The sequence below is a fragment of the Pundamilia nyererei genome, unplaced genomic scaffold (assembly GCF_000239375.1).
Source record: "Pundamilia nyererei isolate P.nyererei 1_Seehausen unplaced genomic scaffold, PunNye1.0 scaffold00024, whole genome shotgun sequence".
NCBI classification, from domain to species: Eukaryota; Metazoa; Chordata; class Actinopteri; order Cichliformes; family Cichlidae; genus Pundamilia; species Pundamilia nyererei.
This window is the reverse complement of record NW_005187425.1, coordinates 3,434,990-3,461,980: the sequence shown is the minus strand read 5'-3', so window position 1 is coordinate 3,461,980 and position 26,991 is coordinate 3,434,990. Positions and strand designations below refer to the sequence as shown.

The 26,991-nt window shown below is 37.7% G+C and overlaps 1 protein-coding gene across 1 annotated transcript; it reads left to right on the top strand.

Moving 5' to 3' along the window:
- Positions 1 to 2,291: 2,291 nt before the first annotated feature.
- On the top strand, positions 2,292 to 19,739 carry LOC102197728 (carbohydrate sulfotransferase 15-like). The gene is made up of 8 exons (XM_005727420.1): positions 2,292 to 2,722; positions 12,861 to 13,483; positions 14,369 to 14,708; positions 16,403 to 16,546; positions 17,272 to 17,425; positions 17,645 to 17,801; positions 19,189 to 19,336; positions 19,447 to 19,739. Exons 2-8 carry the CDS (start codon positions 13,019 to 13,021, stop codon positions 19,635 to 19,637), a joined length of 1,599 nt encoding a protein of 532 aa, XP_005727477.1. The 5' UTR covers positions 2,292 to 2,722; positions 12,861 to 13,018; the 3' UTR covers positions 19,638 to 19,739.
- The last annotated feature ends 7,252 nt before the right edge of the window (positions 19,740 to 26,991 follow it).

Sequence of the window (26,991 nt, the reverse complement as noted above, 5' to 3'; positions counted from 1 at the left end):
TGTATTTTCTATTTTTATGTTTTTCTAATATATCTCTCATTCACTTTTTCTTTCTGATCCTGATGTAACAAGTAAATTTCCCCAGTGTTAGATAAATAAATAAATATATCTATATCTATTTTTATGAATATAGTCATGGTGAAGATGACTATCTGAAGCTCAAACTGAGATACAGAATGGGGAAGAAAGGTGACTTATTTGACTTCGAATGTTGCATGGCTGTTGGTGAAAGATGTGCGGGTCTGAGTGTTTCAGAAACTGCCGATCTGCTGGGATTTTTCAGCACAACCATCTCTAAAGTTTACAGAGTTTGCAACTGTAAGATGCTATCGTGTCACTATGGACAAAAATCTTTGAGGAATGTTTCCAGCACCTTTTTGAATCTTTGCAATTAAGAATAAAGCCAGTTCTTAATGCAAAAGCAGGTCCAACTCAGTACTAGCAACGAGCACCTAATAAGAATGTCCTATGCAGCTTCAAGTCCTCCCAGGCTGATGCCACATTTTTTCAGGCCCTTAAATTCAAGCTGGAAGTCTCCACTTTAAACTCCCGTTATTCACATACCAAAGAGTTAAATGTGTTTTGAAACACGACTAAACAGCAAAAGTTGTGTCAGTGTCCAAAATCATGGTTGGATCTAATTGTGTAGATGTATGTGTCTGGACATGGATGTAATGTAAATGACAGCCCTGTTAGAGTGCAGTTAAATAACACTTTTGGGCTTTTTGTGTAATCAGAGAACAAGTGCTTGCTTCTTAACCAGTCGTTATGTAACAACACTGACACACACAAACACGCATCATGCTGAAAAAGTAAGAAAACATATACCACGATGTGTTATTAGTAACAAACAAGATAAAAATGTGTCTCTGAGCTGGCAGCGCATTGGCACAGGTGCTCAGCTTACACACTCGTGCCTGTTCTCAGAATTGTAAAAAATGGAAAACACTTCTCCGTGAGATAAAGAGACTGTGCGATAATCACTGAAATGCCTGTGGATTTTTTTCACACAGCATCAAGAGATGGCAAAGTGTAAATTATGTAAGTGGTAATTTGTATAAATATGTGTCCTGTACTCTGTAAACAAAATGATGAATACCACCATCACACATTTGTGTGCACTTGGAGTTCACTTCAGCTTCAGCAGCTTGTGTTTTTGTCATTAGGCCCACTGACTCCTACTCATACAGAATGAGTCATGACAGCTAATGAAGGGAAAAAAATCCCATTTATTTAAAAGAACATCATTTAAAGATTAGCAGCGGTGACCTTTCATGCGCACGACAGTTTTTCTGGTGATAAATGTCCCAGATATAAATATATCCTAGATATTTCACAACCCTGAAAAACCCCTGATTGCATAACTCTGTTCACAGCAACTATGAGAACAGCTTCTAAAAAGTTAGCAAAAACATTCAACAAATGCTTGTGAATGTTGGACTTTTGAAGCTCACCTCCACTTTGTGTTTTGCATCACCATCTTTTCATCTTTGTTTCAAAGGGGTAAGCGCCCAGTAGAGATTAAATAGTAATACGCTTTATATCAAGGCTGGAGTGCTACTATGTATTCAAAGAGTCTGGCCTGTTCATGAAAGTAAAATCACAGGGACGCAGCCAATCTAGATTAAATGGAGCATTTAGAGTAAATGCTGTATATGTTATGGAAAGCTCATGTTATTGAACTCTGAGGAGTTTCTTGAGGACACTTGAGCAGTGTGAAATATTCACACTGAAATATATAATTTAGTAAAAATTAACTGGTGCCAAACACTATAGATTTTTTCCCCCTCTTTATTTATAAAGTTTAGTTTTTTAAAACCTTTAGTTAACCAGGAAAAAAACAACACTTGAGATGAAAAATCTTTTACAAGAGCGTCCCGGCCAAGAAGGACAGCAGTACGATCATAAGCTGCACAAATTAATAGCAGATACACGTCAGAATCCGTACACGGGTTAAATACAGGCAAAGAGTAAAAAAAACAAACAAACACACAAAACAACCAAAATTATAAACGTGATTATCAATAAAGAATGAATACCTTAGTAATATCTTGTCTAATGCCAGAAACAAAGGTAGTCACGCAAAAGATTTGCAGCCTGAAGGTCGTTTAAAATGACCGTGAATTTATTAAGTGAGAGCAGTTCCTTAAGTCTTATTTGATTAAACTCTAGCTTTTATAATTAAACCATTAGACATATAGATAAAATCGCTGCATCCATAGTGGTCACCCTTTTAACTCACAGCTGAACTATCTTCTACTTAAAAAAAAAATCCCGTTCTCCCCAATCGACCAGCAGGAAAACGCCAATCTATTTTAGCTGATATCCTATCGGTCATATCACTCAGCAGCACAACAGCACTTCGAAGAAGTTGAAACGCAGATAAGACTGAATCTGCTGCTGCTGGTGTTGGAGGTGGTGTTTCCTGCTACTTGCGTGCACCTCCCCTTTCTCTTCCACCTCCTCCTCTGTGATACGCGCAGGAGAGCTCAGTTGGATGGAGACTCCAGACTTCCGCGGTTCTTCGACGAAACCGAGCCGGCGTTTGTTATAAATGAAGACATCGTTCATACCTAGGTTCATCTGCTGTGCTGTTCTCCACCCCGCCTGACGCTTAATACAAATACCCGTCAAGTCGCTTTGATTACCTTAAGTGGCGGTCTCAGTGGCTCTTAAGCGGCTGCACAAGAGACTCTTGGAATAAAACCGACTCAACTCCAGCGTGAGTATCTTTATTCAGCAGGATAATCACAATAACGGGAAAAGGATTTGGTCATATTGTTGCTATGATTTAAGAAGGTTCCCAAGCTGATTTATAGATTTTTAAAAAGTTTATTTTTCTTATACTAAAGCATAATTGCGTACTTTATCTAATTAATCCTTTTGATATATATGCAAGTAAACGATAGACAATATGGTCCGATAACTTGACAGCTAATAATAGACACCTCCTCTGTGCAGTACCCCCCATAGTCTACTGTGCTGAAGTGTAACCTTAACCTCCTAAGACCGGAATTCTTCCTTGGCATGCATTTTTAATTTCTCTGTGATATTTGGGCATATTGGGACCTGATGAATGTAAAAACAAAGAACTACCTGATATTTGTTTTACCTAATTTTTGTTTCTAAGAAAAATGAGAGCCACATATGAGATATTCATTTAAAATTTCGACAGAATAGTTGCAGTATAATGTCCTCGTAAGTGGATATCAGGCCCTTGGAGAGCAAGATTGAGTATTTTGGTCTAAATAACCCAAAATGTGATGTCCACATATGTGGACGCCAGGTCCTAGGAGGTTAAAAAAGATATATGCCATAGGAGCACTGCATATGCTTTCTTTAACCCCCCTCCCCCGAAATTGCTGGAATTTTCCCTTTGCAATGTTTAAAACTTACTAACCCCTTATCTCCATCACTGAACAGCTGCAGAACATCACAGTGTCATGTCTCTGGGGGTAAAAGACTTTTAGCCCAGTTTGTGATTCACCGACTGAATCACAAACTGGGCTGTGTGATAGGGTTAACATAAACTGTGTACATGCTCTTAATGTCCTTGTCTTGTAATTATTATTCAGTTTATTGTTACAAAGCAAAACCAGAAGGTTCTACGTCAACATCGGACTATCTGAGAGTTCCCCTGGCAAATTCCTTTCATTATAAGTCTTTATCTCATGTATCCAGCAAATGATGCAAAGTTAATTGTACAATGTGTTTTTGTTTGGAGAGCTCATGTTGTGTGAGATGTTTGTGCACTCCCTGTAGCTGTTTGACATTATGTCTTTTCTCTCAGTTACAGTCTATGCATGGGGTGCATAGCAGAGGTCCTGACAGGCAGGTGACCTTTGGACAAACCTGCCTCTCTGGGCTCTCTGTGCAGTGTCGGAATACCCAAAGTTGTATTTTTTTGTTAATTGGAAGGACAAAGACTTGAATCTGAAAGTGAGTGAAGGGGAATGTAGATTTAGTGTTTTTTTGTAAAAGGTAGCACATCTCTACACCTCATTACACTGCACACACCCAAACTAAACCACATTATGGCTGCTGCACCTATCTCTGCACTCTGTATGGTCTGCTAGGAAGGAAGGTTTTAGGTTGCCCCCCTGAAGTCGTGGAACAAATTTCTAGAGCTGCTAGGATGTCAATGCCATGCTTCTTTTGGCCAGCGGTAGAAGGCTTAGGTCATGCTAGAAGTATGAGAGGGGAGAGGAAAAGCAAGCGAGCAAGCTGTACCATATCAGATTGTTTAGACTGGACTCTAGGGGTCCACTTCAAATGGAAGAAAATGATTCTGTAACAGAACATTGGGAATGTGGGAGGACTGCGTGATACTAAAGTGTTTTGGCATCTTGGTATCTCAGAGCTTCTATTTCAAGAGTTGGCTGTTTTAACAACAAGCCTCAGTAATCCAAGATTGACTTTATTATTTCAAGCATGAAAGCTGGTTTTGAACGGATGCTTTAGTGTAGTCAAACCTTTATCTGCACCTGTCACTCTCTTGGCGTTGAGTAAATTTCCTGATGGATGATGTTTTTCACTCTAATATTTTCTTTTCCATTTGTTGTTCTTTCTAGTTTGATTATCTGTTATGCGAACATCATACTTTATACAGATGTGGCAAACAGATTTACACTTGGGTGGAGTTGATTTTTTCCCTCTGTGTTTGAGTTGTTTTTTTAAAAGTTTTTTTTTTTTTTTTGACAATTGAAGCACAATTTTAAAGCGGGTAAAATTCATCAATTTAAGTTTTACACACTGAATGAATTCTAGTGCGTTTAAGGAACACAGTAGTCAGAGTATATAATTGTTGAAATAACGTTTGTTTTAAAGTAAATTGAGACACATTAACTAATATTTCCAACATTTCCTTCTTAGTTTTATGTTAAAGTTGCATGCTTTCTGATTTACCCATTAACAGCTTGGAAACAAAATGGAAATTTAATTATCCACATACTGTCTGTAGCCCTGAGTCAAGTCTGAGTCACTAGGCAACACAAATATTTTCTGTAACATATGACAACATTATAATGTGATATTAGGCAGTGTTCCAAGTGAAGCAGACAAATAAGTGATTAGTCATTCTAAATATATAATTATTATTACTGACATTATAAACATGAATTAAAGTCAAAAGAGACAGATTTACGGGTTAATGATGAGTTCAAACTTTAAAGATATTAAGTCAAGCAAGTATGTGGACAGCTGTTGGCTAAAAATCTTTCATAGAAATCAGGTTAGGTCAGTCAAGCTGCTGCATGTCTTGTATCCACACCATTTGTGTGCAAATGGGATTTGCATGGATGTTTTCATAACCAGTCAAAAATAATTCAATTGATAAAAGAACTTATCAAACATTGCTGACAAGTTCTTTTTTTAACTGTTTTCATTATTAGTGTAGTGGGCAGCTGAAGGCGAAGTCGCTCAAGAAGAGACATGCCAGGTTCAAGGAGAAGACAATAACCAAACAGAGAAATGAACAGAATTTCTGTCTCTTCTCTCCACTGATAGAGCAAGCTGTGCAACAGCAGTAATATCCAATGGGAAGAATACTTCAACACAGATTTAACTGTCTGGTTATACTGTGGTTATTCTTACTTGTAAGTTATTGCACAAGTTTACTATGGAGAAACTACTGGAAAAAAGTGGGTGTGGCAGTAAGATGATCTGATGTATATATGATAAAAACCAAGGTTAGGCCTAATCAGTCAATCAAATGTCAGCAAATAAATGCATTTAGGGATGCAGATATGTCAAGTCAACCTGCTGAAGCTTGAAATCAAGCATCACAATGGGAAAGAAAAGCGATTTAAGTGATTTTGAACGTTTTGTCACCGATGCCCACTCTTATTGTGTGTGGTGGGTCTTCCCACCTCTGGAGTTTCCATGTGTGCATATGGAAGGGTGGGGATGTGTAACCCAGAACAGAGGCATATGGCACAATATAAATTACAGCAGGTGGAAATAACAATCTTCTTTCCGCTGCAGTGATTCTGAGTGAATTACAGCAATTAACTTGCGGTTAATGTTATGGAAGATTTAAAAGAAACAGCGCAGATTATCACTTTAAAACAGGAAATGCACATGAGAGTTTCCTGCGTTAAGGTTCCCTGTTTTATTGGTCCAACTATGGCCTTTGTCATAATTACTGCAACAACTTTGCCACTCGAGCAAACACAGTGGCACAAAAGGCACTGGTTTTAAAAAAAAATGAGAGAACAGTCACTGGGATGATGGATCGAGCACAGTGGCAGAGTGTGAATACTCAGTGGGTCCCTCAACACACCACAATCTTGAGCCTTTTGCTTTTTAGTTCTCTTATACCCTCACTTGTTCTTTTTTGATCTATTGTACCTACTGTAGGCTTTCTTTGCAAAGGCAAAGGGAGGATTTCACATGTGATCACTGCTGCTTCTTACAGCGTCACAGCTCACCCATGCTGACCCCAGGTCCTCAGATGTTTCCCTTCCATTTATTAAACAGTAGTGATGCAGATGTTCTCTGTTTTCTATTGATATGACATTGGTTTTAAAGTCTTACTGAAGCAAATCATATGTTGATACTATAAATTCATATGCATGCAGATGTACATAGTGGCATGTATCCACTGACCCTCTTGAGATCTGGACTCCAGATGTCAAGAATGTCTATATAAGCATATTCTTGTTTTCTAGTTACGGTTTCTTTTTGACCGTACTAGTGGGTGTGGCTTATGAGTCAGATTCCTGTAGAGACAAAATGTTGTTGTTGTTGTTTTTTTTAGTGGGAAGTAAAAAGGAAAGGGAGGCTTAGTTCAGCTCTATGAAGTAGATTAAGCCTGTTTCCTGAGATATTTGTGCTCTTGGGGTGCTTTTTCCTGCTGATTTTATTTGTAATCTCACTGCGAGGGCCTCTGAAAGGAGAAAAAAAAATAGATACATGAGTACCTCCCAGAAAATAAGTATTTGTTGTTTTCTTTCCTTTAAATTGCTTTAACTTTTTGATTTCTTTTTCACCCACGTTGAGAAAGTTTTATTATTACCTCCGTTTGGAATCCAATCTGTCTTTGTTTGACTTCCCCATCAACAGGGAGACTTTCTTATTTCCTTTTGTGGCATCAGGTTTTCCTTGTGACTCCCTTTTCCTAGCGCTGGCATTCTGCCAAATCCCACTCACAGAATGCCCTGGATCACATCAGGATGTGTTTACACAGTTATAAACATTAAGACATGATTAAAACATGTTTCAGGAGAAGCGATAATGTACGTGTATACTGAGTACTTACTCTTGGAAGTCCCCTCTCTGAATAATGTTCTGGTTACAGTGCATTCACTCAAAGGTGTTTTCAGAAGTCACGTTTCATAGAGTCATCATGTGAAATGCTATACAGAGCTGTGCCACAGTTGCATAGCATAAAGCATTTTGTTCACTGGATGAACTCTGCGGAGATGCTTGTAATCACTGTGTCTAATTCCTATCGTTTTATCATGAACACTAGAGATAAAGAGCAAAACAGAAATTAAGAGTGTAAGGCATTGAGGAAGGTTCTAATGAGCGTGCCTTTGTGTAAGCATAAAAGCAGGAAGTATGCATACTGCAAATGTGTATGTGTGCAGGGCTCATACTCCCATGTATAAATTTAACATCTCAAGCAAGATTTTCAGTTAGCAAATCAAACAGATGCACGACGAACCACCAAATATCATAAATGCAATCAAGTGCACCACCTTTGACACCGCCTATGACTTTTTTTTTTCGATCCAAAGAACAGCGGGAACACAAATAACATATGTGGAGTAGGCCTGTTGTTTGACAGTAGACATTGTTCATATTTATCATTGGAGTAGGTTAAATTCCAGATCTGACACACATCTGTTAAATCTGTGCCGCTGGGGCTGATTAAAAATAATGAGCTCTCGTTGTTTGTCCGTTTTACAGCCACAAGCTCTTGATAGGCTAAGCCACCACTGAACATATTGCCATTAAGAATCAGAGGACATTTTATTTTCACTGTAACACTTGTGAGTAGACTCCAGACAGACGGAAAAGGAAGAAACCATATTGACTACATGGACTGGGATGGTTTACTATAGCCCCACCATAAGGTGGATTTTTTTTTTCATTTTAATTGAAATGGGTAACATAAGATTTAGTTTCACAAAACTGTGCTAACTTTGATTGTATAAGCAGAAATGTCGTGTGTGATTTGCAAGAAAAATATTCCTATGTTTAACTGCAACATGTTTGACCTAATCTTTGGCATTAAAGGAAAAAAAATAAAAGAAATAAAAAAAATAAAAAAAATAAAATGCTTTTCACATGATCAGGCTCAAGAAATCCCAGAAGATTTTATGGGAGTTTCCACATTAGCTCAAGGACAATATTGACCCGAAGATGGGGTCAGAGGAATAACAGGTGTTAAAAATGGAAGAAGTTTTCTCTGTGAGTATTTGGTTATGTGTGCGTGTGTTTTAACGGTGGCACTTCCTTTCCTTAAGTCATTTCAACATGACTCCTTGTGTTTGCCATTGGCCAATAGGAACTCACTAAAAACATTACCATTAATCTTTCAGGGTCAAGGAATGTGCACTGTAAGAAAACTCACATGTACGTGTTGCAATATGTTTATTTGGTCCAAAATGTGCGATGGACTGAACATCTGCATCTCATGAAAGATGATCCTGGATCAGCCCTCTTTTCTACCAGTTAGCATGGCCAAGTATTCTAAGGAGCCACTCTTGATGATTGACTCCTTCCTGAGCAAAGAACCCTAGGATGTCCGAGCAGAAATGCAGGATCAAGTTCCTCTTCCCACGGCTGATATGTTGTAACATGTATTTTATGTTCTGCTTTTAATGGTAAAATTTTTAAGTACAGGTGCATCCTGGCAGTCTCATGTATGCACTCTAGCTTAAAACAGAGGTTATATAGTTTACAACTGCATGCAAATTCTATTTGGATTCATGAATCCAGATAGATTTATTGGCCAGAGGGTTCCATCTATATTTAGTTTATATGAGAAACAGGTTTTATGAAGTCAACCTGTTGGACATAATTTTAGCTGTATAGCTCACGTGGTAGAGGATTCTACTCTTAATCTCCGGGTTCAGGGGCTTTTCCCCATGTCGGAAAATCTTAAACAGTTCTGAACATTTAAGCCTAGTCACAGACCAAAAGAAAAATCAAATGAAGATCACCACTAAAAAAGGTTTTTAGTCTAAGACAAGGCTTAATCCACGTCTGGGAAACTAAGCCTTAGTATTTAAGAGATGTTAAAAACCCGTTGCTTTAAGCCACGTTCACACTACACAGTATAGGCACTAAAAAGCCAGACTGAAAACGAGTGTTCGTCATTAAAATTTATAGTTTTATCCTCAGTCATGAATTATGAAATACTTCGACTAGCGTGACAGAAACTTCTTCCCTTCTCTCACAAAATTGAAAAGCAGACTGAAAGCAGCATAAAACAGCATCTGAATTGTCATCACTATCTGATCTGTGTTTGACTTTTGCTAAATTGTCTTTCAGTTTAAAAGTTCTAAACAATAGTTGTGTGTTTGATAAAAACTCCTTCTGGTTTATTTGTATATCCGCTGTGTGTTGTCCAAAGGAGAATGGGCAGCATATGACTGCACGAGCCATAAGCTTAGCTACTCCTACTTAAACTTCCTCTTGTGTTTACTTTGTGACTTTTGCCTGAGTGAGTGAGCTAAGGTGCTATGGTGCCAGAGTCATGGGTTGAATCTGTGTTGATGAAAGGCCCTTATGGTTTCCAATTTAATGTGTAGATTCAAACCGTTTGTCTTTAGATTTCATTTAAGTTGTATGATGGAGCTTCCCTTGTGTTTGCAAGCCAGAGTCTTTTTAATAACCCTCTCGAAATTAAAATGATGAGACTCTTAATTCTAGAGGCTAGAAGTTCAACCCTGTCAGTGAGTGGTGAAGAGATTTCATCCAACTTTCTGTTCATCAACATCAGGGAGTTGCTTAAAGCCACATAGGCACAAAAGGACCTGAAAAATGTAGACCCACAGAAGGAAAAGAAAATCTGTTGCAGTAATCATTCTGACTTTGATATTCTTGCACAGCCATCTTAACATTTTGTATGCTTAGGACAGCAAAGGTTTCTAACTCAATGATAAATGCAGGTTTTTATTTTGGTTTATCAGGATTTTTATGCTAGGGTTTCACCTCAGTCAATCCCATGTGGTGTTTATTGCTTCCTGTCGTTGATTGATTTTGAGACCAAAGAATCTAAAACCCATCTTTCCTGCACGTTCTCATGTTGTTTTTCTCATCTCTGCTGCTTCAGTCCTCCACTCTGTGCTTTACCCTTGACTTTCACTGTCCTCTTTATGCTCTGTCACATTTCCAAATCCCTCTCTTCTCCCACACTTTGAAATTTGCCCAACCAGACATAAATCTTTAATGGTGATAAATAGATAAATAGATGCAGAGAACAGAAAAGATCACAATTACCTGGGTTTGTAGAAATAAAACATGAAGAAACAGAAATAGGGGAATGGAATAATTTATTAATATGATTATGGATCATTAAAAAGAATGAAAAAGCTTGTATATATGTGAATATATGGCGTATAGGAAATAAAGATTAGTATTAGTCACCGCCCTGTTTACTCAGAACATGAACTGTTAATTATGATGGATATTATACCTTCTTTATCCACCGATATTTCACTAAATTATCCCTCACAACTCTAGTTGGATCAAAAATAAGTTCAGTCTCTGCAGCTGCCCACGCAGGCTTACAAATATCGACATGCATTCCTGATAAGTCTGCAAGGGATCAGGTTGGTCCCATTATGAAATCTGCAAGTCTGTGGGAATTGTTTAGGATTTTTGAAGCTCCATGTGCACATATTTATCAAACATGCTGCAGACCTTACGTGAGTACTACACAATTTATATCAGTGTTGCAGAGTGACAAGTGAAAGGCTATAAACATTAAACAGATGTGCATCTATTGCGGTAACACTGAATTGCAGTATGATTTTCAGAAAATTCCTTGATGTTAAGCTACAGAAAGAGTAAATTCTAGGTTTTACGTAATGTAACTTGATATGATCATTCGTTAGACTCTCTGGTTTTGAAAGGAGTGCAGCCATGTTTATAATCCAGGCTTCAATTAAAAATTGTTTGAGGTAATCCCAAAGGCATGAGTATAAAATCATCCTAGTGAAATGAGTAAATTGACTCGCATTTGGGGTATGCCGGTGCGCACACAGTCCACTTTGTTAGAACTGCTCAACTGCTTGTTACGCATTCTTATCAGCTAATCAGATGTCAACAACTCAGTGTATTTAGGTGTGTAGACATGTGTGGATGACTTCCTGAAGCCCACACTGGGTGCCACTTAGAAAACTGAGGCTATAATTCACCCAGACTCACCAAAACTGGACAATAAAAGTCTGAAAAAATGTTGCTTGGTCTGATGAGTTTTGATTTCCTCTGTGACATTTGGATGGAAGTCAAAATTTGGTCAACATATTAAGTGTTCAGGCTTCTGGTGGTGGTGGTGTTTTAAGTGTGGGGAGCATATTTTCTTGGCAAACTATGGGGATTATTGTACCAACTGCGCATTTTTTAAACACCACAGCCTACCCTGAGTATTGTTCATGACCATGTACATCGATTTATGACCACAATGTACCCATCTCATCTATGCCATGTTGCTCGCCTCAAAACAGAGCAGATTTTTTCTGTCTGTATTCAGACAGCAGTACCTTGTGAACACCTTATAACCCTCGTCTTCTCTTCTTTCCAAAACTGCTTGATTTTTTTCTCTAGCACAAACTGTAATGGAGTTATAGTCATTTAGTGCTTTTAAAATAGGCCCGCCAGCGGTCCCACGGGAAATAAAGGGTTAATCTGACTTCAGTAACAGACGAAGTAGATTACAGGAGAAACCTGCTCTCAAGATAATATGACAGACTTCCAGTAACTTGTTAGTGCACAATAAGTAAACGGTCATGAGCAGGTGGGACTTTCTCTTTCACTTGAAGTCATCTAATTACTGGAACTGCTTGTTTGGTTGAAGCACTGAAGCACTGACGCATAATCACGTTTCACTATAATGGATTTTGTGAACGAGTTGAGATAGCATCGCTAGCGTGGTTGCATTTTAACAGACCCTTTTCCATAGTAAGGAAAAAAGAAGTTGTATCCATTAGAACTGGTGCAGGATTTCATTCCTTGCTCTACTGGGATTTTTAAGTCAACAACAAAAGAAAAATAACTGTAACTGGCTGAGGACATGTCAGAGTAAAAAGTCTTTTAATAATGTTTTACACTTTAGTGCTGGGATTTTTTTTTCAGTACGACATTCTTGAAATAATCTACTAATTTACTTTCTTATTATTCATGTGGTGGGAAAAGAAAACAGTGTGTGCACTGTTTGGCCACCTGTATCAATACCTAATGTGGTTTCCCTGTAAAAATAAGTTAATCTTGAAAATAACATTCATAGGTTAAAGAAATAAAGCTCAGAGTGGGCTTTTAGCTCGAAGAGAGTAATCGTGTGTTCTTAGTTTTGAATTACAGAGCTACCATTATTCTGACCTTGAAAATTTTCTAGAAGAGCTTGCCTTTGCATGTGCTTTATACCCCAAATCTTCAAGCCGGAGATCTCCATATAGCAGACCACACACATGCAGCAGCTAACCTCAAACATTTTAGAGGTGACTCCTATTATAGAATGGAGAATAGGATGAATTTCACATACTGGTGTGTGAGAGTGACAATGACCCGCAGTGCTAAAAATGTTCACTTAGTTTGGGTGACACTCTATAACTTCAAAGGAAAGCACACTGCTGCACTTTGATTGAAAAGACATGTGTTGTGTTTTAACAACTGTTTCTGCTTTACAGGAGGCCACATTGAAGACTCAGACACATGTAGGAAAAATGAAGACAAGCGATGACCTGCAGCTTAATTTCACTAAATTCTTATGGGTGAAACAAAGCTTTTTTTAGAGAGTAATTTCCTTGCTTCTATTTCTACATGCCTGCTGTGATTCTCGGTCACTATGTCACTATCATACTGCAAAAATGGGAGCAACACTCCAAGGCTCCACAACCACCTTCACAGCTTGCACATTGCTGAAAACTATGCAAAACGGCCCGTCCGGACGTTTTTGGACTTCAGGGACACAAATGTGGCTGAAAATCTGGACATCAAACATGTTCCTATGCTGTTTTTCAAGAACCTACAGCGCATCTCGAAAATCAAAGTGGTTAGCTTCCTCCTGGGCTTGACGTTGACATTTTTCATTATGGCGTCTTATGTCCTAATGTGGGATAAGAAAGGACCTTTGTTCACTCCATCACCATATCAGCTCAGACCTGCAGCCATCCCGACCAGCACAACAGCAACAAGAGCTTCTTCTAAAAAGAACCCAGTAAACGTGAAAGTGCTTGTAAAGCTCATCAAACAGGAGTACACACCCAGGAAAGTGCCTGATGAGAAGGATGTCATTGCAACAGACTCTCATGTAAGTTTGCTGCAGATTTTTACAACAAGAGCTTTCACTGTAAATGCTCCAGACTATTGTCACAAACAGAGACAATATAGAAGCGATAACTGAATTTATTTTTTAAGTGTTTTTTTATTTGTTGGCAAAAATGAATTATAGGTGTCAGTTAATTTACAAGCACCTTACAGTCAACCCTGCAGTAAATGCCTATTTGGTGAAGCTCATAATGACAGGTGTTTGCTAAGAATGGTTTCACAAAGCATTGCTAAGGGCCTATGGACTACTTTTACTACGTGCTTTTGCAGATGTCCTGTGTTTAGCGTGTCATCATACATTTCCACATTACAGTGCGTAATTTTGCACTATTTATGCAGAGAGCATCATCAGTTGTTGCTGTTGAGATTACTTTTACTACGTGCTTTTACAGATGTCCTGTGTTTAGCGTGTCATCATACATTTCCACATTACAGTGCGTAATTTTGCACTATTTATGCAGAGAGCATCATCAGTTGTTGCTGTTGAGATTACTTTTACTACGTGCTTTTACAGATGTCCTGTGTTTAGCGTGTCATCATACATTTCCACATTACAGTGCGTAATTTTGCACTATTTATGCAGAGAGCATCATCAGTTGTTGCTGTTGAGATGTACAGCTATTACTACCATTACAAGTGAGTCATTAGGAGCAACAGTTAGTGGGAAGTTTGTGTCAAACATTTGGAAACACAACTGAATTTTTCCACGCGGCCATATATTCTTTACTGGCTATTAACAACTTGTAAACACTGGTGTGCAAAATATATGACATAACTGACAGATGCAGATACCGAACTATACAGAGGACAGGATTTTACAAAAACAGCATCATACAAAAATGACAGATGAGTATCTCTTCCTCTCCAGCTTTTTTCAGTGATTCCTCACCGTTTCTTGCCTGGTATCAAGAGCCCTTGCTGGTACGAGGAGTTCTCCAGTAAACCTGGTAATGACCTGTACAGGAAGAACCTCTTCACACTGCGCTCAAAGTCCTTCAAGACTGTGTGTGACCGCCTGAGGGCCAATTTCCACAAGCATTTATACCACAAAGATGGGAAGGACTTTCGTCTGCGGTGCCTGCCATACTTCTACATTATTGGTCAACCAAAGTGTGGCACGACTGACTTGTTTCACAGAATGCTACTTCATCCAGAAGTCAAATTCAACATAATGAAAGAGCCACACTGGTGGACCAGGAAACGGTTTGGTAAGTCATCAGGAAATGGATGTCATTTTGGACTTGTTTTTGTAAATCTCGCAAGTTTAAGTAATACTTTAATCGATCATTATGACAGATACTTTAATGTAGATAAAGCACGAGCAGATGGTACTAAATCAACTGGTTTAAAGTGACTAAGAAGTGAAGCCTCAGTGGGAGTTTATGTGAAAAACTGACCTGGAAATAAAATGTCCACAAAGTGTCAGATTATTCCCATGGGAGGGTAGATGCCATTTATCCCGTCTGCTGCACACGCTACCCAGGCAGAAACATTTCTTCATCCAAAACTAGAATATTTCCTCTGGCTATAACTAGTCTGACACATACAACCTCACATTCTGTGCTGCATTTGAGGGCAACTCATTCAGGGGCATTTACCATTTTTCACTTCTTCTGTTCCTTATGTATAACCCAAAAATGAGTGTGCAGAGTTTTCATAGTGGTTGTGCAGATCCTTGTGTGCGTCATCTTAAAATTCCAAACTTTAGCGAGCAAAACAAGTTTAGTTTGTGCAACAACTAAACATGAGTTCATCACTTACCTGCAACATGACAAACAAGATGACACATTCATCACTGACCTTCACTGGAAGCTCAGAAAAAAATGTCAGGCTCGAAAATGAGTTTACAAACCATAAAAAATGTTGCTGTAGCTAATGTTACATAAAAATAATAATATTCAGTAGTTTGTTTTAGTTACATCATTTTCCCCAGTAGCACTAACAGCTATATTAATGGATGGAAGAAGTGATGTCTGCTTCGGTGAGGCTGTAGTGTGCTCTGCATGGAAGAATTTTATTTAGGGAAGTCCTTTCCCCTGAACAGAGAGCACGGTGTACTGTTTACTGAATGTACAGCATGGAAAGTTACACAACTCTTAAACTGCAGAAAGTAACTTCCTGAAGCTATGAGGTCACTGCGAGGTTAGAAAGGTAACCAGTGGAGACCACCGGAAGTCATGGTCACGACACATGCTCCAGCAACCGCATCCACTGTCCACATTTTACACAACCGTCCGTGATTAAACAAACAAATAGTGACTTTACAAGTATGAAGAGCAGCTTTAAGGAAAATGAAAAATGGGTGATGTGTTTGCTGTGTTCACTTTACCTTTTATGCTTCCTACGCTGTCTGTTTTCACCTGATTGAACTTATGCTCATTCCCATTCTTCCAGCATTAAAAAAGTACACATTTTTTAGAGTGTTTGTATAATCTTCATCACTAAAAGTACTTTTTGAGTCTACAAATAAAAATCTTGTTAGTCTTACTGAATTAGTTGCAGTATGCAGTGATTTTGTTGTCAGTGTTTGGCTGCTTTTTCAATGAGACATGCAATTGAAGGGGAGAGTATCAATTTGATTTTTCCTTCTTCTATACAGTTAAATACATAATAAATAAAATGGAGCTTTTAAATGTTTTTAGGAAAATAATCTTGTAGTGTGCATCTGTATAAAGTCACCATTATTTGCTGATTGTATGTCATGTAAATGTAGCTAGTGTGCAAAATGGAGTCAAATTATTGCTTATTCATAAACAGAAGAAAAACAGTACTGTTTCAGAGTCCGGAGTTTGTTTGTCCTGCCAGGGTTAAAGTGTACACACTTCATTCTCTTAATTTGATTACAAAGCAGTCTAAAGAGAAATACATCATTAGTGATGTTTTGGTGTAAATGGGGTTGCAGGTTTTATCCGTTTCAAAGATGGCTTCCAGGAAAGTTTTCGTGTGGAAGATTACCTGGATCTGTTTGACTTGGCAGCCCACAGCATCCAAGAAGGAATCACTGGAAATTCATCTGGACACCACCGTGCACTCCAGCTCATAACAGGTGAACACATGTGAAAGTGTTTGTGTGTGCAAGTGGTTATGATCTATTGTTAGTGTCACTGTGCATCAAATGGAAGAATGTCTTGGCTTTTTATTTCTCATTTTGTATCTTCTGAGGGGCTTTCAGCAGCCAAACAACTGTATCCTGACCATAATTCAATTGAGTTTTTCTCTCTCTCTTCTTTTTCTTTAGCGTCAGGCCATGATCATTTTCAGCAAATGGCTCTCGTCTCAGAAGCACTACAGTGCTCAAGAGAAGAGCTGGAAGGACACAATGTCGGCATTATTCATGATATATATATTTTTGCGATGTAGAACAGATAGCTCAGTGTATTTATAAGTGTACACAGAAAGCCAAATGACTTGGGGCTCTGTCACGAGAACATTTCTTGCAGGTCATTCTGTTGCACGTTGAGATTCAAAATGGAACTGGTTTCAAACCTGGTAGTGAGAGACAGCAGGACTACCAGCATCTGTTTTAGTCACACGCATTTCTACATTTTTACATGTAAAAAGACAAAACTGTACCCTTGCAAAGCAGCTCAAGCATATGCATTTACTGTATCAGGCTGCTGTTCCCAGTTAACTAGTGAACGCAAAATCTTTTTCACAGCTTTGCTTAATAGGAATCTTTTCTATGCTATAGTTTACCCAAAGGACTGCACAACTGTATTAAATCAACTGTTGTTACCCAGAATGATACTGAGACTGTCACTGTCTTGTCAGGTGAAGCCAGTGCATCCACTATGTGGGACAACCAAGCCTGGAGCTATCTTCATGCAGACAAGGAGACAGAGCCCCCCTTCCTGGCCCAGGACTTTATCCATGCAGTCCAACCCGATGCCAAAATTATCATAATGCTCAGAGATCCAGTAGAGAGGTAGAAAGAATTTCTTACCCACATCCATCTGTGTAGACACAGACTTGAATTTCTGTCGATAAACAATTTCTAACACTTCTGATTGCTTCTATGAGACTCCCTTATGTTTTTTCATTGTTGCAGAACATATTTGTTTTCAATCAAAATTTCCACTGCACAAATTGTGCAAAAATGTGCTTTCCTGCTTCCAGTTGATTTATGGTTTCACTTTGTTGCCAGGCTCTATTCTGACTACTTGTATTTTAAGACGGCCAACAAGTCTGCAGAGGACTTTCATCAGAAGGTCATAGAGTCTGTGCAGTTGTTTCAGTCCTGTGTCTCTGAATGGTCACTGCGTTCCTGCGCCTACAACACCAGCCTCTTCAACGACATGCCAGTGAGCTAAAATGATTTTCTCATTTTTAAGAATATTAGGAGCCTTTTATAAGCATTTTCAATGATGAAACATTTGTACTTTGAGAATCCACCTGACACTGTAAATGGATGTTGCTGTGCTGAAGTGAAGCAAACAACTATCATGCAGCACTCTCTTGGGAATAAGCTGAGTTATGAGCTCTGGCAGTTGGCCATTTTTTATGATAACATACAGATGACAACACTGTTATCTTGAAAGATTTAATACAGTAAAAGCCAGTTCATCCTGAAAACACTGTGAGCCAAAGAATGTGTCTCTGATCTAACAGCAAGTTCAGAAAAACAAACTTAATCCTTTATTTACATGACTCTTCTCTTACGAAAGAGAAGATGACTAGGGTTTGTGGCACTCGATTTGACCAGTATCACAGCTACAATAGGTGATGTTGTATAGTGGCGCCCTCTGGAGGACTCAAAGTGTCTGTGCATTTAGATTAAATAATATACTGTCTTGCTTCGTGTTATTATTTAGGTTCAAGGAGAAAATTATACTAAATAATCACTATAACTGAATCCATGCATGTGGGTCACATTAGTTTACTTGCTGTTAATATCTAATTTAGCCAGAAAAGGTCTTGTTGGCTTTTTCCATAGTTCATCTGTGTTTGAAAACAGTTGTTATGGTTTTGAGAAATATTGAGACTTTTGATGCACTTTGCCACATCTGTATAAAATCAAACACATTTCCATGCAACATTTCTGTGAAAGAAGGAGACATTCTTAAGAGCTCTCCGAAACAGTAGTTAATGATTAATCATCATCTTAGAATCATCATTCTAAGAGATCTATATGTCAAAATTTGGTATAAACATAGAAATCATACCGTAAAGGTATCAAACGGTATGTAATAGACTAAAATGAGCACTTTAAAGTGGTCAAGAATTTAAGATCAGTGCTTGATATACTACTACTATGTCAATAATGTAGTATATTAGTAAATCCCATGACAAAGGACAAAACCAAAAATCAGTATTTACGCTGTGTGCATTTCTTCACTTAAGCATCATAATTGTAACTGATGATTTAAACAGTTAGAAATAAAATACTTTTATCATATAAAAAGCTCAACTGTTTTTTAAATAATGTATTTGGTGTTTTGTTTTTTTTTGTTTGTCTTTTTTTAGATATCTACAGGAGGACTCAAATTTTGACTTAAAACTTTCAATTAATTAGTTGATAATAAGAAAAAAACATAAAAGCAAGAGCAGCTGTGCCCCTTTAATTTCAATGACTTTAGATCAACAGGTCATATTCAGATTTTATTTTTGGCCTTTGTAACAGCAGCTGGCTCACCACAGCAGATTTGTCATGTTGATTTGTTGTTGTTGTTTCTCACCTTTGTCCCACAGGTGAGATTAAATCTGGGGATGTACATCGTCTTCTTACTGGACTGGCTGAGTGTTTTCAGTAAGGAACAAATCCTTGTTCTTCGACTGGAGGACTATGCAGCAAACCTTAAAGAGACAATCCAAAAAGTTTTTGATTTTCTGGGTGTAGGTAAGTGTCCAAAAAGCTACAAAAACATCAGTCAGAGTGACTTTGTCTTTGTAAGTGAAATAAAATCCATTTTCACGGGTTGATTATGCATTGTTTGACTTTTCCTGTAGGTCCTCTGTCACAGCAGGTGGAGGCAGCACTGACCAAACAGCCTATGTCTAACACTCGGCGGGAGGAAGACCGGAGTCTTGGTCCTATGCTTCCGGCTACCAGGAACATCCTCAGGAATTTTCACCAGCCTTTCAACCATAAACTGGCCAGTCTGCTGGACAACAAGGCCTTTCTCTGGAATAGCTCCTGAAGGAGCACAAGCACTGATAAAATTCTTGTTTGAGATATTTATTTGCTTTTGGAATATTGTGAGCCTTCGACATAAGATAACAATAAAAATAATTGAATTTGTTTTTTGATTTTTTAAATTGTGGCTTTGATGCACTGTTACAATAATAACCAATACATTAATCTACACTGAATTTAGCTTTCTCTTCTTTTAGGCCTTAAAATGCTTTTATTGAATATCATATGATCATGGTACTATTTTATACAGTATAAAGAAACATTACCTGTCCTAGTATTGAGTTTTCTCTTTCAAATATTGTTTGCAAAGATTAATGGAAAATAATTTACCCCTGTAACAATACAATTTATGAATAATCCTCAAATGAAATGGATGTTTATAATTATAAAGACTATTGTGTACTTTGATAGCACTGGTATGTGCTGGTCAGAAGGTCCAGCAGGTCTGGAGAAAGTCAGGCTTGATATTTCATTACTTGAAAGTGAATCTCTTAAACCGTAAGCCCTGATAAAAATGCAAATTCAAATTAGAATTACAAATATAACACTTTGAATTAACTTCAGATATTTCTGCTTCATTTTTCATGAAATAAAAAGGGAAGAGGCCTCACCTGGCTATTAAACTGTTGCCAGTCATTTGTCCAATTACTTTTGAGCCTCTGAAAATGGGGGACAGTTTATAAGACTAAACAATCTTGATTATTTCATTTAAATCCATTGTGGTGGTATATAGAGACAAAACTACAATAATTTGTCTTCGTCCAACAATTTATGGACCTAACTGTAGAACTAAACATTATCAGTATAAAATAGATGCCAGCTATGTGGGATAATTTATTAAAGCAACAAAACAGTGCTGCAAATAACTACACATCCTGTCATTCCATGTGGCCACAAAATCTCACCAAACGCTTACCTACAAACATGACTCTTGGGTTTGAAAAATTTTTGTCGGTGTAAATATATACACATAGATTCAGACAGAGTCAAACCAACTTTGGGGGAAATAAAAGGGCAAATGTGGATGGTAAGTAATTAAATATATGATACGTGAGAGATGGAGTGACGTCTGAGTGAGACAAATAATACATCATGCTGAAGTTAAGGCATTAATCACAAGAGGGCACTAAAGCACACTATAATTCAACACTTTAACACCATGCAACTAGACACTGAGACATCTCAAAGTATTATAGGTATTATACTACAATGTCACATTGATAACAATTTCATAATGTAATATGTTATTAATATTCCAATTTATTAATATTAGGTGTGTAGACACTTTTCAAGCAAGAAAACATTGAAATTCCAAGACACTTATTCAAGTACAAAAAGATGTTCTCGTGAAATTAGGAATTTTTAAATAACCAACACTTTAATTTAGCAGAAGAGTCTCCTTTTCTGTGATCACCAGTGTTTTGGTTTGTGTCACTGAAAATTACACTTTATCTTATATAATGACCTGCCTTCACATTCCTTGTCTTTAAGGACTAATTGGCTTTCAGCTCAAAATAAACTACTGCCTCATGATGTTGCATGGAGTGAATTAAAGTGCCATCAAAGTTTTGCTCACATGAACTGCTGTTTTACGCAGATGAGTTACTCATGCAAACACTTTTCTATAGTCATGCTCAACTGTTATTTGCGGAAATTACAACTATTAACTGTGACATTTTAACTCTTCAGCTGTTTCCCATGTAATTGGTGAGAGAAAAATCAAAGGTCAATGACTGAGAACGGACTGTGTGTGTGTGTGTGTGTGTGTGTGTGTGTGTGGTGTGGGAACTCTACTTTGTCTGATTGATCCATGGAGTGAAAACTTGGTTTAGGTCCTTTCTGAGATACCGCCCGATTTTTCAGTGCTGTAAAACCACCAGAAAGTGTGGTTCCCACAATGCATGTTCTGGTCATGTGTCCCTACAACATCATAAAGACAAGGATAGAGGGTGTGTGTGTGTGTTTAGCATTTTGATTATGATTGTCACTTGTCTCACAGAAGCCAGCAGTCTTTCAAGGTGTGTTTCTATTTATGTTAAAATAAGAGAAAAGTAGTTCAAGCATTTCAGGAATGGCCTCTAAGCGTGATGTTGATGGCAATTCTCTCCAGTAATTTGGAAAGCACAAGAGCCTGATAAAATGGAAGAATTTTAAATGACACTTTATCAAAGCCGTGAGACATCTGAGTGTAGAGAGTAGTGTGTGTGTGTGTGTATGTCTGTGTGTATTTAAGGTGTTAAGATGTTGTTAGAGTCAAGTGCCTTTTTTTGTTGCATCATTCCTCTTCACACCCGTTTTCACAGTTTCAACTCATTCACACCTGAGAGCTGTCAAGAGAAGCCATGATCATTACCATCATCACGACTGAGCAGTTTTGCTATAGAAGCATAATATCCAGTGCCTTGCTCATGAGCACGTTGAGTTTGGTTGCACAGAGTAAGGCTTCTGTTTTTCCTCACTTCTGTGTGGAATACGCGCTGTTGCACAATGATCCCTGGACATAAATACATTAACATTTCAACACTAAGAGTGTTTTTTATCAGTAAAGTCTAGTGGAAAAAGCTGAAAATGTAACAATCACCCGATTAGTAAACTACAGTAAAAAACACATTTCTTTTCACTTGAGACTCACATGTCACAGTGAGCAAAGTGCTGGTGTAAAAATAAATGTAGACAATAAAAGATGACATTTGTTTTATAAATTTTTCTTAAAAAATTCTCGTTTTTGTTTTCCACTCTTGGCTCATGATGACCTTCGTTAAATTAGAAAGCTTTCATGTGGAAGAAAAAGGCAATGAACTCCTTGACGCATCCTCAGCTCTCTAATGAGTGGATCAATTGAGAATGCATTGAATAATGATCATTAGTCTAGACCTCAAACATGAAAGGCTCAAAGGAGACAGAGACATAATGGGAAGAGGGAAAAGAGAAGGTCTAGGATATTTTTAGTAGTTATTAGTTAAGCTACCTGTTCACAATTGAAGTAAAGTTGTTGTTTGTTTAAATTGTGAATACAGTACATTTTGGTACAGTACATACACTGTTGATTCAATGTTGCAGTTAAAGAGAATCGACTGATTTCTCTTAAACCCCGTTTTTCTTCTTCTGTTGTGCTCTCGTTTTTGCGTTTTGTGTTAATAAAGACTGACTGGCAGGAAAAAGAAACCTCGCTTATCCATATATTTGATCTGAAAAACCTAAAATTCTCTATTTGTCTGAAAAAGTCTGACAGATAGCAAGTGGAAATAAGAAACTATATTGTTGTCCACTTAACTTTTGTTAATTTTTAAAAATCTTATTTTGTTTGTTTCTGTATTCTCTGCTCTTCTTTGATATGTAGGTAACTGACTTAAAAGGCCATTGCCATTTCTATTTACCAGTAATGCATTCAGGTTTTATCTAGTAAAGCTTCTTAAAAATACGTGAGGTCAGAATGAGAACAATGAGCCTCTTGATAATGATGACTAAACAAAAACAAAACAAAAAAACAAATGCAAAACATTAGCACGTAGCTTGATGCAGACGCTTGGATGTCCTGTATCCAGGGTCTACAATTTTGTTGTGACATCCACATCTGTGCTGAACATAGTGAAGTGCCAACGTCTAGCAATCTAATTAATTCAACCCAGTTAATCACTGTTCATCTATACCCCGATTATGAGAATGTGCTGGCAGTTGTTGATGTGCAATGATTAGCCAGATTCTTGGCAGCAAGGAATTACAAACCAGAACTATTTCTGCTACTCCTTAAAAAAATACAAAAAAAGAAGAGTTGAGTAAAAACTAGCAGACACTGGGAAAAGAAAAATGACTCCAAGGCATAGAGAAGCAGACAACAACAACCAGTATCTATGAAAACACCAAATATGTAAATATTGGAGCATCAACACTTACATGGATGTCCTCGGGTTTTATCTTTTAATGTGTTTCTCTGCAGACACTCGGGGTTAAAGTGGGATTTGGCAGGTGGGTGAACCAAAAGTTCAGGTGTAGTGGAGCAGCGTATGGTCATGTTACACTTGCCATTATGGCTGCTTTAAATGTAAAAAGCATCTGTAATCCATAGCCAGTATAAAGCTGGAATTTGGCAACAGCATAATGTCAAACTGAAACTGATGACATCTACTAGAAGCAAGTCCTGTTACTCAGCAACAATATTGTAAAGCATCTGTGCACTTGTATTTACAATTATTTTGACTCAATATCTAACTTACCTTTCATTTCAAAGGTGGCATGTCACTCTCTCTCAGTTTATGCGTCAGTTTAAGCGCATTTTGGAAAAAGAATTTCTAAAACTTACCCCGATTATGCCCATTAAATGTCTGTAGAGCTAGCTAGTTGCTGAATACGGAAAGACCAGTTGTAAAAGTGGCATGATTTGGTACTAATGGCTTTCCGTACATGCATCACAGGGATGAGACGACAAAAGCATTTGTGCACCCTGGATCATGTGGCAACTTAACTGTGTCTGTCGCATCACCTAAAATGATGCCAGACTGCATAGAAAACTGAAAACATTTGACAATATTTTACTGCCAATCAGATTTAATTACTCATTAAGAGGAGGTGTCGGATCAACATTCTGGGTTGGCCCACTTTAACCCCTGCTGAGCCTGCATCTTTATGACTGACTCAAGCGGTTTATAAAGGTACTCGGTAAGCAACCACCTGCCATGCATTGCAAATGAATGATGCCGATAACGGTGTGTAGTCGAACAACAAACGCTCATAAGTGTCAGAATTAATCTAATTAATTACTTAATATAAGAAGTTTTAAAATAAAAATTGAATATTGGCTTCGATTTGTGAGATTGATTTATATTTTTTGCACAAAATACAAAACAATTTCACTTTGAGTAAAATATGGAGTATTAATTTGGAAAAATCAGTGTAAACATGAGTTCAACTGAAACTGGATCAAACCATTTCAGACAGTCAAAGAAAGTGAAATCATGTTTTGTTAGTGCAAAACTTGTCTCTCTCTTAACTGTCCATGGAGAACGATGTATATTTAACGTAAAATTCAGCTTGTAGAAAAAGTTAATGAACATTCCGTGAGGCACTTCATAAGTTTAAACTGCTACTCGTGTGCCTGTTAACACAAATATCAAATTAGCTACTCACATGGCAGTAACTGAATACATTTAAGTAAATAGACATGGTCAGTATGTGATGTTAAAGTTTAAATGAAGCATCAGAATGGGGCAGAAATGCGATTTTAAGTGGCTGTGAATGTTATGGTTACGTGGGCTGGTCTGAGTACTTCAGAAATCTCTTATCTACTGGGATTTTCCCACTGACGCGTCTCAAGAAGTGAATGGTCAGGAAAAGAGAAAATATCCAGGAAGCTGCAGTTCTCTGGGCAAAAAAATGCCTTGTTAATGCCAGAGGTCTTAAGAGGATGATGAGACTACTTAAAGCTGATAGGAAAGCAAGATAAACTTAAATGTAAAAAGCATCTCTAAACACAAAACATGTTTAGAGATAAATTCTGAAGCAGATGCGCTAATGCAGCTGAAGACCACAGCTGGTGGGACTCCTGTCACTTAAAAACTTGAAACTGAGGCTACAATTTGAAAGCAGTCATCAAATTGGACAATAGAAAACTAGAAAAATGTTGCCTGGGGTCAAAATTTGGCATAAACTACATGAAGGCATGGATCCATGCTGTCTTGTATTACCGGTTCAGGCTAGTGGTGGTGGTGTAGTGCTGTGTGAGGTATTTTTGGCTCACTTTGGGTCTAAGTAATACTAAGGGATTCTTAGTATACTTAGTATACAGCATTGTTTAAACACCACAGCAGCAAACCTGTGTATTGCTGTGTTATTTTCATCTTTTATTTACACTGAACAGAACAAAAATGGTGCTATTGGACCATCCATGTGTTGAGGAGTCCTCATGGTGTGTATATTGGTCTCTAAACAACAGTTTCTCATTTTCTTCTTTGCAGGGACTAGGGGTAAAAGAATGATAGAGATAAATCTCTGTGTACTACGAGTCCTGAGCAGAGGCAATCAGTCATGGTTGAACTGTTCTATGACTTCAATTTCGGTGTGAGGAAACTCATCCTGCTATCTCATTTGATTGCACAATAGAGTTGCCCTCAGCTGGGACTCTGTTTTTGTCATTCTGTTGAAATAGAGAAATGCAACATTTTTGTCAATGATTTTTTTTTCCTTTTCAGTGTTTGAAAGACACACACTCATGTTGAATGACAATGTGCACAGGGACACATACTCATACAAGTCTGCTTATGTTCAATATTACAAAAAATACAAATATAACAATAAAAATAGAGAGATAAAACACTCAAATAAATACAAAAAAGGGGCACATACGTTTTATTAAGAAAACATTTCTGTTCTTTATACTCTGGAACTCAAATACTGTCACTACCTCCATAACCATTAATAGAAGCTATAACCTGTGCATTCGGTAACTGCTTCAAATTGAATTCATATTCTTTGTGGTATGATGTTTACTTGCTGTTAAGTAATTTGTAGTCTTCTTTCCATGGTTGCAACCCCTATTCTTTTTGCAGTGGCAGTGCAAGAGTCTTTGGGTGTTGCCTGGGCTGAATTGACCACACCTGGTGAAGTGTGGATAAACGTATGCCTGAGGCAAGTTTTATCGAGGCACACCAATCTTTGTCTTTATGCTGGTTTGTTTTAGCTAACTTATTATGTAATTTAAAATAAAAACTATTCTTTAAAAAAAATCTGGTGTCAGTCTCTATGGTTATGTTGAGGCTTTTGAGTCGGGTTGTAATGCTGCCTTTGTAATCATCTGGCCTGCCCTGTAGTTTCACCTGTGTTGTATAAGTCACACCAGTTTCCAATAAGCTTATCACCCTCTTCCATAATTAAACTTCTAGTTGTTTACCTCTCACTTGTCAGACTCGAGCTGACAAGCATTTCCCGTGGTTCTTGTATATTTTTGTGTTCCACTATGTTTGCGGTTTTTATCCCACATGTGACCTTTTGTCTGATTTTTTTGAGCTGGTCTTTTATCTGCCCCTTACTGGACTTGTTTGCCTGTGTCTGACCTTTGTGAGGATTTGGATTTTGCTCCTTCTACCTCCTTTGTGTTAATATTTGGGTCCTCCAGTAAGCAAAACCTACTCCTTCACATGCAGCTTAATTAGTGTTGTGTTCTCTATTGCATTGTTTTTCTTGTGTGTTCTTGTTGTTTGATAAAGGGGTTAAAAAATGTAAGAAAAATAAGTACCTTTTCCCTGTTATTTGTCTAGATAGTGTGGTATATTTGCAATAGATCTGGTGCTTTGCATGCTAATCAGATGATCTTTTTTCATTTAATGATTGAGTTTTTTAAGGATTGTTTGCCTTTGAAAAGGTGT

Coding starts and splice junctions, on each gene's coding strand:
- LOC102197728 (XM_005727420.1), top strand. CDS start 13,019: ATGTCACTATCATACTGCAAAAATGGGAGCAACACTCCAAGGCTCCAC. Junction 16,547..17,271: donor TGCACTCCAGCTCATAACAG/GTGAACACATGT, acceptor CTGTCTTGTCAG/GTGAAGCCAGTGCATCCACT. Junction 17,802..19,188: donor GCCTCTTCAACGACATGCCA/GTGAGCTAAAAT, acceptor TTTGTCCCACAG/GTGAGATTAAATCTGGGGAT.